This window comes from Osmia lignaria, chromosome 14, assembly GCF_051020975.1.
Source record: "Osmia lignaria lignaria isolate PbOS001 chromosome 14, iyOsmLign1, whole genome shotgun sequence".
Classification (NCBI taxonomy): domain Eukaryota; kingdom Metazoa; phylum Arthropoda; class Insecta; order Hymenoptera; family Megachilidae; genus Osmia; species Osmia lignaria.
In genome coordinates, this window is record NC_135045.1 from 6033936 (window position 1) to 6045829 (window position 11894).

The following is an 11894-nucleotide window of genomic DNA, read 5'->3' on the forward strand; positions in this document are numbered from 1 at the left end:
TATGCAATGTGCGCTAAAAAAAGTATATTATTTTCTGTGTATATTTTAGGATCCAAGAAAACTTTTCAAAAATATTAATATTCAAGAAGATTATATTTTCTTAATAGGAAACAAGAAACAGTTTGTGGATTGTACTCGAAATGAAACGAAACATTGATAGCTCTTATCAGTGCAATATTTAGGGAAAAACTGACAATAATTGTACTAGAAATGTGAAAACTAATCAGAAGGGAAGAACAAATTAAGCACTTTCTCATACAAAATAATTTTGCGTAAAATTGATTTCAATGATTCTTATTGTGTTATTGTTGAATTATTATATTGTTTATTCTTGTATTAATTATTCTATAATGGTGCTCGTAAATCATTTCGCTTTCGAAATTTTAATCATTAAATATATTAAGATCATTCAAGAATGATCAAAAAAGCTGTTTGTATTACATCAAAAATTGTAACTTATAAATATTACAAGAACAAAACATTCGAAATTTTATTTTCGTTTTACCTTTAAACAATGATATCTTGAAATTGCAGTTATACGACACAATCATTGCATTCCTTGTTTAATTAGTATAATCTATACCTGTAATTAACATTCGTCGGATGGCAATTAGAACCAATCTCTGGAAGCTCGAGTTCATTAAACAGCCTGAGAATTTCCAGACTCGTGTAAAGATTAATTTATCTCACATATATGTATAGTACTTACTGGAAATCCGCGAGAATCTCACGTTTCACAAGAAGACTAGCGTCTCTTTTCTACCTATTACTTTTCTTGTCGTATAACTTCAATCTTTGGAACTATTGTTTTTGCATCGAAACAATAACTGATTTGTAAGCTCAAATAATTTTAGTTGACTTCGACATTACAACAGCTGACTGATTAATTTTTTCTAATCAAGAAATTTCATTCATGACGACATAAGAAATATTATGTTTACAAAATCTTGTAATTTGTTATGTTACACCTTTATTAGTGTGCAAAAATCAGAAAACTTCAGGTATCCGAAATTCGGGTTGAGTCAAGTCGGATCGGTTTCTTAAAAGTATAGATGTGCTAGAATCCGAAAATTTCAAGTACCCAATAATCAGATTGGGTCGGGAATTACTTCAGTCAGCTTAGGATTCCCGAAATTTGGAGAACTGTGTTTTGGGACGATCTTCGTTGAACATGTCCGTCTATGGGAAGTATTCACAAAAACTATATCTAATATAATCTGATTCGACCAAATCAATTCTCGACTCAACCGGACTATCGGGTACCCGAAATTTTCGAGTTCTCGCACAACTCACCCCACTGGGGAGAATTTAGAGAAAATAGGTTGCAATTGAGAAAAAGAAATACTTATATGTATTATATTATATAAATGCTTATATGCAATACTTTGCATGAATTATAATATGACACAAACAACTTGAGTTGCAGTTGTACCCACATTACATATGAAACCAGAGAGTTAAACACTTTAAAAAAACAAAATTATGATGTTGATTAACATTTAATTAAAATAAGATAATACTACATAATAAAGTAACGCTTATTTAAATCAAATATCTAGTCGATAGAAATATAAGATAACTCAAATATTAAGAAATCCAGACGAGAAATAAATACTTCCTATTGACATTAACTACCGGCGAAAAAGTGATTTCGGAGACATAGATAAGAAATGCTGAAGAAAAAGTTGTGTTTTACAATATCGAATTATCTGAAAGGCAAACATAACTTAAACCAAATCACGATCGATGTCACGGGTATATGCATCGTATTCAACAAATTGAAACATGTGTGCGCCAGTCACAATAAATCATATTTACCTCACGTTGTGAAAATTGGGATGCTTTGTTTATAAAGGCATTAGACGAAAAATAAGATGAATCATTGTAATAATGCTCATAAATTTTATCTCAAGAACCGATAAGGAACATTTATCAGAAGACAACTGTATAAAAAGACCTCGGGCCAATTAAACAATGAGTCGAAGTGACGATGTGTAGTTGGTGAAGCGGTACATGTGTATTTCATAAAAGTTTCTTGCGATGAAAGGTAACATCGAAAAAAAAACAAAACAAATACCTACTGTTTTGAAAAGTGAAATGTATCATAGGAGTAAATAGAAAGTTTTGTGTTGTTCTCCGAATTTAATAAAGTATCATCTTTATAAATACATATCTATATCATATATGTATTTCTTTTATGTTTGATATTAAATTATACATACGGAAATTATATACATTAACTTAAAGATTTGATGTGATTTATTATACTGTATATTCATTATATAATATTTGGAAGTGATCACTAAATTCGAATTTTTGAAAATCGTACTCTTTCTGTTAAAAATGGTCAATTCACTCATTATTAGTGAAAATATAAGAGCTGTATACATTTCTCTTTTTCACTTTAGACTATATTATTTGAGCCTTAACAAATTATATTTACCACCTGTTTATAGATGTTATTAATATTCCAACATTCATGGCATCATGACGTCATAACATTTATTCATTGTTGGTAGGTTTCGTCTTCCTTCTAATTGTCACTTTACTTGCGCATACGCATGGTGCACCATCTGAAACCTCATCATGGAAAGACACGGTAGAACAATTGCAAAAGGAAATAAGGGTAAAAAAAGATGAAACTATTCAGCGACTTCACGACTGGGGCTCAGCACTATTGCCCAATCTCGACAAACTAGCAGGGTTTGGAAGAAATCCCCAAAATTCTGTGAAAAAAGAAAGTGATAGAAACGAGGTAAGGAAACCTTCAAATCCATTCGATTTACTGCCAGGAAACAGGTGGAGTTCCCCTTATAACCGAAAAAATCAGGGGAAGAATTCTGAGAGTACAAATTTGAAGGAGAAAGAATCCACGGATGAAAAGTTTAACCAACGAAACCCATACAAAAGAAGCTCTCAAGAAAATGATCCTCACAACAACAGAAATCCTCTCGACTGGATTTTTAATAAGAAGCGTCCAAAACAAAATAACAATGAATCAGGCGAAAAGGACCAACCCAATAAGAAAGACTCTTCAGAATCTTCAACTTCAACAGATGAAATCAGCGCAGCAATTTCACACACTCGCAAGCAAACAAATCATAAACAGAGAGAAAAAAATAAAAACAGCGCAAAAAACAATAACAGTTCACAGGATTCGAGTGAAAAGGATTCACCCAATACAAAGGATTCTTCAGAATTATCAAATTCAATTGATCAAATTAGATCCTCCCATTCACATTCTGATAAAGAAAGAGACAGAAAACATCAGAGAAATAGCCAACATGATTCAAAAGAAAAGGATACGAATGAGGAAGAATTCAAAGGATTCTTAACGAAAGTAAAAGAAAAAGTGGAAAATGCTACGTATATAATACAAATGCTTAAACACAACAAGAACAACGAATGTAGACACCTTACACCAATAGAAATGTACTACAGAAGATTATACGAATATAACAAGGCTAGATACATTGAATGGAGCAAGAAACTGGGCATAAAAAAGTACATACTAAGCCATTTAAAAAATTTAAGCATAGAAAAACTGTTGCATATCTGCAAAATAAAGAAACAAATCAACCACGAGCATCGGCTAATTCTAATTAAAAAATGTATTAATGTCCACCTCTCCATTAACGATACCTTCGAAATTGTGACAGAACCACCACCACTTTCACCACAAGATCCAACGTCCTGGAAGTGTGGAAAAACAACAAAACCTCCATGGCCAGTAACACAGTCCACTTCCACATGGCAAAATAATTGGAGCTCGAGCATAGAAGCTAGCAGCACAATGACAAAAATACCAAATACTTCACGGACAAAGCGAAGCACCCAAACACAGGCAACGGAGGACAGCAGCGTGAGCTCCAGTTCGCCCAACACCGTAAGCTCAAAGGAACCAACGTCCACCACAACGGAGGAACCAAGGCATTCCAGTAACAGTACCGACTCATCATCTGGACAACCAACCGGGCCCTCTCAGCAGACAAACACAGAAGAACCTACGAGCCCATCGCAGGCAACAGGCAGTACTGAAACACGGCCATCTGAGGAACCTACGGAGAGCTCCAGCTTGAGCAGCACTGGAAGTTCAGCTGGCGGACCATCGTCGACAGAATCATCCGGGCCCCCTCAGTCGACAAGTACAGAAGAATCTACGAGCCCATCACAGTCAACAGGCAGTAGCGAAACACGCCCATCTGAGAGATCTACGGAGAGCTCCAGCTTGAGCAGCACTAGAAGTTCTGCTGGACCCTCTTCCTCGACAACTGGAGGACCGTCATCGGCAGAACCATCGGGCTCTTCTGAGTCAACTAGTACAGAAGAACCTACTAGCCAATCGCAGTCAACAGGTAGTACTGGAACCATCCCGTGTGAAGAACCTACGGAAAGCTCCAGATTGAGCAGCACAGGAAGTTCAGCTGGACCTTCCTCTCCGACAACTGGCGGAACATCATGGACAGAATCATCCGGGCCCCCCCAGTCGACAGGTACAGATGAATCTACGAGCCCATCACAGTCAACAGGCAGTACCGAAACACGCCCATCTGAGGAACCTACAGAGAACTCCAGCTTGAGCAGCACTGGAAGTTCAGCTGGACCTTCTTCCTCTACAACTGGCGGACCATCATCGGCAGAACCATCGGACTCCCCTGAGTCAACTAGTACACAAGAACCTACTAGCCAATCGCAGTCAACAGGCAGTACCGAAACGCGCCCATCCGAGGAACCTACGGAGAGCTCCAGCTTGAGTAGCACTGGAAGTTCAGCTGGACCTTCCTCTCCGACAACTGGCGGAACATCATGGACAGAATCATCCGGGCCCCCCCAGTCGACAGGTACAGATGAATCTACGAGCCCATCACAGTCAACAGGCAGTACCGAAACACGCCCATCTGAGGGACCTACGGAGAGCTCCAGCTTGAGCAGCACTGGAAGTTCTGCTGGACCTTCTACCTCGACAACTGAAGGACCGTCATCGGCAGAACCATCAGGTTCTTCTGAGTCAACTAGTACAGAAGAACCTACTAGCCAATCGCAGTCAACAGGCAGTACCAAAACGCGCCCATCTGAGGAACCTACGGAGAGCTCCAGCTTGAGTAGCACTGGAAGTTCAGCTGGACCTTCCTCTCCGACAACTGGCGGAACATCATCGACAGAATCATCCGGGCCCCCCCAGTCGACAGGTACAGATGAATCTACGAGCCCATCACAGTCAACAGGCAGTACCGAAACACGCCCATCTGAGGGACCTACGGAGAGCTCCAGCTTGAGCAGCACTGGAAGTTCTGCTGGACCTTCATCCTCGACAACTGGAGGACCGTCATCGGCAGAACCATCGGGCTCCTCTGAGTCAACTAGTACAGAAGAACCTACTAGCCAATCGCAGTCAACAGGTAGTACTGGAACCATCCCGTGTGAGGAACCTACGGAAAGCTCCAGCTTGAGCAGCACAGGAAGTTCAGCTGGACCTTCTTCCTCTACAACTGGAGGATCATCATCGTCAGAACCATCGCGGTCCTCTGAGTCAACTAGTACAGACGAACCTACTAGCCAGTCGCAGTCAACGGGTACTACTGGAACCATCCCGTGTGAGGAACCTACGGAGAGCTCCAGCTTGAGCAGCATTGGTAGTTCTGCTGGACGTTCTTCCTCGACAACTGGAGGACCATCATCGTCAGAACCATCGGGGTCCTCTGAGTCAACAAGTACGGTAGAACCTACGAGGCCATCACAGTCAACAGGCAATACCGAAACCCGCCCATCTGAGGAACCTACGGAGATCTCCAGTTTGAGCAGCATTGGTAGTTCTGCTGGACCTTCTTCCTCTACAAGTAGCGGACCATCATCGTCAGAACCATCGCGGTCCTCTGAGTCAACTAGTACAGACGAACCTACTAGCCAATCGCAGTCAACGGGTACTACTGGGACCCCCCCATGTGAGGAACCTACGGAGAGCTCCAGCTTGAGCAGCACTGGAAGTCCAGCTGGACCTTCTTCCTCTACAACTGGCGGACCATCATCGGCAGAATCATCCGGACCCTCCGAGTCGACAAGTACAGAAGAACCTACAAGCCCATCGCAATCAACAGGCAGTACCGAAACCAGCCCACCTGAGGAACCTACGGAGAGCTCCAGCTTGAGCAGCACTGGAAGTTCTGCTGGACCTTCTTCCTCGACAACTGAAGGACCGTCATCGGCGGAACCATCAGGTTCTTCTGAGTCAACTAGTACAGAAGAACCTACTAGCCAATCGCAGTCAACAGGCAGTACCGAAACGCGCCCATCTGAGGAACCTACGGAGAGCTCCAGCTTGAGTAGCACTGGAAGTTCAGCTGGACCTTCCTCTCCGACAACTGGCGGAACATCATCGACAGAATCATCCGGGCCCCCCCAGTCGACAGGTACAGATGAATCTACGAGCCCATCACAGTCAACAGGCAATACCGAAACACGCCCATCTGAGGGACCTACGGAGAGCTCCAGCTTGAGCAGCACTGGAAGTTCTGCTGGACCTTCTTCCTCGACAACTGGAGGACCGTCATCGGCAGAACCATCGGGCTCTTCTGAGTCAACTAGTACAGAAGAACCTACTAGCCCATCACAGTCAACAGGCAGTACCGAAACGCGCCCATCTGAGGAACCTACGGAGAGCTCCAGCTTGAGCAGCACTGGAAGTTCAGCTGGACCTTCTTCTTCGTCAACTGACGGATCATCATCGACAGAATCATCCGGACCCTCTGAGTCGACAAGTACAGAAGAACCTACAAGCCCATCGCAGTCAACAGGCAGTACCGAAACGCCCCCACCTGAGGAACCTACGGAGAGCTCCAGCTTGAGCAGCACTGGAAGTTCAGCTGGACCTTCTTCCTCGACAACTGAAGGACCGTCATCGGCAGAACCATCAGGTTCTTCTGAGTCAACTAGTACAGAAGAACCTACTAGCCAATCGCAGTCAACAGGTAGTACTGGAACCATCCCGTGTGAGGAACCTACGGATAGCTCCAGATTGAGCAGCACAGGAAGTTCAGCTGGACCTTCCTCTCCGACAACTGGCGGAACATCATCGACAGAATCATCCAGGCCCCCCCAGTCGACAGGTACAGATGAATCTACGAGCCCATCACAGTCAACAGGCAGTACCGAAACACGCCCATCTGAGGGACCTACGGAGAGCTCCAGCTTGAGCAGCACTGGAAGTTCTGCTGGACCTTCTTCCTCGACAACTGGCAGACCATCATCGGTGGAACCATCGGGCTCCTCTGAGTCAACTAGTACAGAAGAACCTACTAGCCAATCGCAGTCAACAGGTAGTACTGGAACAATCCCGTGTGCGGAATCTACGGAAAGCTCCAGATTGAGCAGCACTGGAAGTTCAGCTGGACCGTTCTCTCCGACAACTCGCGGAACATCATCGGCAGAACCATCGGGCTCCTCTGAGTCAACTAGTACAGAAGAACCTACTAGCCAATCGCAGTCAACAGGCAGTACCGAAACGCGCCCATCTGATGAACCTACGGAGAGCTCCAGCTTGAGCAGCACTGGAAGTTCAGCTGGACCTTCTTCCTCTACAACTGGAGGACCATCATCGTCAGAACCATCGCGGTCCTCCGAGTCAACTAGTACAGACGAACCTACTAGCCAGTCGCAGTCAACGGGTACTACTGGGACCCTCCCATGTAAGGAACCTACGGAGAGCTCCAGCTTGAGCAGCACTGGAAGTTCAGCTGGACCTTCTTCCTCTACAACTGGCGGACCATCATCGGCCGAACCATCGGACTCCTCTGAGTCAACTAGTACACAAGAACCTACTAGCCAATCGCAGTCAACAGGCAGTACTGAAACGCGCCCATCTGAGGAACCTACGGAGAGCTCCAGCTTGAGTAGCACTGGAAGTTCAGCTGGACCTTCTTCCTCTACAACTGGCGGACCATCATCGGTAGAACCATCGGGCTCCTCTGAGTCAACTAGTACAGAAGAACCTACTAGCCAGTCGCGGTCAACAGGTAGTACTGGAACCATCCCGTGTGAGGAATCTACGGAAAGCTCCAGATTGAGCAGCACTGGAAGTTCAGCTAGACCTTCTTCCTCTACAACTGGTGGACCATCATCAGCAGAACCATCGGTCTCCTCTGAGTCAACTAGTACAGAAGAACCTACTAGCCAATCGCAGTCAACAGGCAGTACCGAAACGCGCCCATCTGAGGAACCTACGGAGAGCTCCAGCTTGAGCAGCACTGGAAGTTCAGCTGGACCTTCTTCCTCTACAACTGGCGGACCATCATCGTCAGAACCATCGCGGTCCTCTGAGTCAACTAGTACAGACGAACCTACTAGCCAGTCGCAGTCAACGGGTACTACTGGAACCATCCCGTGTGAGGAACCTACGGAGAGCTCCAGCTTGAGCAGCATTGGTAGTTCTGCTGGACCTTCTTCCTCGACAGCTGGAGGACCATCATCGTCAGAACCATCGGGGTCCTCTGAGTCAACAAGTACGGTAGAACCTACGAGGCCATCACAGTCAACAGGCAATACCGAAACCCGCCCATCTGAGGAACCTACGGAGATCTCCAGTTTGAGCAGCATTGGTAGTTCTGCTGGACCTTCTTCCTCTACAAGTAGCGGACCATCATCGTCAGAACCATCGGGCTCCTCTGAGTCAACTAGTACAGAAGAACCTACTAGCCAGTCGCGGTCAACAGGTAGTACTGGAACCATCCCGTGTGAGGAACCTACGGAAAGCTCCAGCTTGAGCAGCACAGGAAGTTCAGCTGGACCTTCTTCCTCTACAACTGGAGGATCATCATCGTCAGAACCATCGCGGTCCTCTGAGTCAACTAGTACAGACGAACCTACTAGCCAATCGCAGTCAACGGGTACTACTGGGACCCTCCCATGTGAGGAACCTACGGAGAGCTCCAGCTTGAGCAGCACTGGAAGTCCAGCTGGACCTTCTTCCTCTACAACTGGCGGACCATCATCGGCAGAACCAACGGACTCCGCTGAGTCAACTAGTACACAAGAACCTACTAGCCAATCGCAGTCAACAGGCAGTACCGAAACGCGCCCATCTGAGGAACCTACGGAGAGCTCCAGCTTGAGTAGCACTGGAAGTTCAGCTGGACCTTCCTCTCCGACAACTGGCGGAACATCATCGACAGAATCATCCGGGCCCCCCCAGTCGACAGGTACAGATGAATCTACGAGCCCATCACAGTCAACAGGCAGTACCGAAACACGCCCATCTGAGGGACCGACGGAGAGCTCCAGCTTGAGCAGCACTGGAAGTTCTGCTGGACCTTCTTCCTCGACAACTGGAGGACCGTCATCGGCAGAACCATCGGGCTCTTCTGAGTCAACTAGTACAGAAGAACCTACTAGCCCATCACAGTCAACAGGCAGTACCGAAACGCGCCCATCTGAGGAACCTACGGAGAGCTCCAGCTTGAGCAGCACTGGAAGTTCAGCTGAACCTTCTTCTTCGACAACTGACGGATCATCATCGACAGAATCATCCGGACCCTCTGAGTCGACAAGTACAGAAGAACCTACAAGCCCATCGCAGTCAACAGGCAGTACCGAAACGCCCCCACCTGAGGAACCTACGGAGAGCTCCAGCTTGAGCAGCACTGGAAGTTCAGCTGGACCATCTTCCTCTACATCTGGCGGACCATCATCGGCAGAACATTCGGGCTCCTCTGAGTCAACTAGTACAGACGAACCTACTAGCCAATCGCAGTCAGCGGGTATTACTGGGACCCTCCCAGGTGAGGAACCTACGGAGAGCTCCAGCTTGAGCAGCACTGGTAGTTCTGCTGGACCTTCTTCCTCGACAACTAGAGAATTATCATCGACAGAATCATCCGGTGCCCCCCAGTCGACAAGTACAGAAGAATCTACGAGCCCATCACAGTCAACAGGCAGTACTGAAACGCGCCCTTCTGAGGGACCCACGGAGAGCTCCAGCTTGAACAGCAGTGGAAGTTCAGCTGGACCTTCTTCTTGGGCAACTGACCGACCATCATCGACAGAATCATCCGGGCCCTCTGAGTCTACAAGTACAGAAGAACCTACAAGCCCATCGCAGCCTACAGGCAGTACCAAAACGCGCCCATCTGAGGAACCTACGGAGAGCACCAGCTTGAGCAGTATTATACCATCCTCGGTAACTACTAGTGGTAGTACTCGTTCTACAAGTGCCGAAGATTCTAGGGATGTTTCTCGACCACGACGAGACACGTCATCGCGCGCTGCTGATGGTTATGTGGAAAGCACAATCCAAATCTCGACTGAGATGTCTGGCACTACCGAGCGTCAACCGCAGACTACAGGCAGTAGCAATATTCCTTCATCGGTGACTGGTCGTGAAACGTCACAATCTGAAAGTACCGTGGCATCTATTAGTACTTTGGAGCCGGCAAAGAGTTCTTCACAATCTACTGAGTGGCTTGCCGAAAGCTCTACCTTAAGTGGTACGCAAACTGTATCCGATGTTTCAACGTTGGCATCCGAAAATATTGTTATATCTGGTAACGTAGAAGTTGCTGTTGAGAGCAATATTGGCGGCAGCTCTGCTAATAAGAGCATAGTGGAATCTGGTACTTTTAATCTAACAATAGAGGACGTTGCGAAAGCCAATATAACTGGTTTTCATATTAACGGATCTTCTATTGTAATGGACGGAGAGTTGATTAGAACGAATGGTACAGGATCTCACGGAGTTGTTATTGTGGACCAAATTCATATTTCTGGCAGTCTTGATATTAGTGTTGAGGAACACAATGAGACCATTTTGCCTAATCCCGGTAGTTTGACGAGTTTGGGTAAGAACAGAACCAGGATACCTGGATCAGGGTCACCTATATTACAAATTAATGAAACCGGTGGGAATGTTGTTTCTTCCAATGATCTGTCGAGGGGATCTATAGCACTCCCTATTACCCCTTCACAAGGTTTGGAATCAACTGTGGAAACACAGCTAAATGATTTACAGACGAAGACATATGTGAATAATATACAATTTACTGACGAGAATTCGGTAACTGTGGGGAAAAGTATATTCGCTTTTGGTAATGATAATAATATTAGGAGTAATGCTGCACTCGATACAGCTGTTTCTAGAGCATCAGCGTCACTTCAGGCAGCTGGAGGTTCCAATTCAGATTCTTCCATGAAGAAGGTCGTCGTTTCCGTTGTATAGAAAAATTAAATATCGACGAAGAACTGGCATTGGATCTCGTTATAGGTGAAAACATGAAATTTTTAAATCAATTTAAAGCGATCAGAAATTTTTTAATGTTATTGTAACAGTTTATTATTTGTTTTCGGTTGTTTATGGGCATTTTCCTCCCATTACCTGTCCCGTATATTTTGTTACAGGTGATTCGAGGAAGAAAATGATGAACTGAAATAGATATGAAGAAAATTCACTATATTCTGATAAAGTATTAGAACTAGTATTGAAACATTATTTGCTGGTATATTAATATACATGGCAGCAAGAAGTTTGTTAACGAGTAAACCAAGAATACTAACAAATTTTATATGTAGTCATAGATAATTGTGTTATTGTTCAATGTTGGGCAACTTTTTATTGTTACTGAGATTGATATTAATAAGATATTATTTAGTATAGAATTATACACGTTTTGTTTTTAACATTTTTTTTAACCAAATATGTTGAAATATATATATATAATGTTCATATTATAACTCTGCGTTTTCTAATTCATACTTGTACATCCCTACAAAATCTAAACAATTAGTAGCAATTATATTTTGTTCATAGTTTGTTTGTAAAATAGAATGTCCTGATGAAAGGACAAGTATGATTAATTATTAATAATTTGTTCATTAACGTTTTTTTCAGAATATTTGTATTATTATACAAG

The 11894-nt window shown here is 44.3% G+C and overlaps 1 protein-coding gene across 7 annotated transcripts; it reads left to right on the top strand.

Moving 5' to 3' along the window:
- Positions 1-1921: 1921 nt before the first annotated feature.
- Positions 1922-11715, top strand: LOC117605671 (uncharacterized). 7 transcript variants are annotated; one of them, XM_076692233.1, is made up of 6 exons: positions 1922-2047; positions 2520-7232; positions 7407-7463; positions 7638-9431; positions 10128-11248; positions 11383-11715. In XM_076692233.1, the coding sequence occupies exons 1-5, from the start codon at positions 2041-2043 to the stop codon at positions 11201-11203; spliced, it is 7647 nt and encodes a 2548-aa protein (XP_076548348.1). In that variant the 5' UTR covers positions 1922-2040; the 3' UTR covers positions 11204-11248; positions 11383-11715. The 7 variants fall into 7 exon arrangements, with proteins under 7 accessions (XP_076548348.1, XP_076548349.1, XP_076548350.1 ...); XM_076692234.1 differs by having other exon boundaries at positions 2520-6965; positions 7140-7232; positions 7407-9431; XM_076692235.1 differs by having other exon boundaries at positions 2520-4430; positions 4605-7232; positions 7407-9431.
- The last annotated feature ends 179 nt before the right edge of the window (positions 11716-11894 follow it).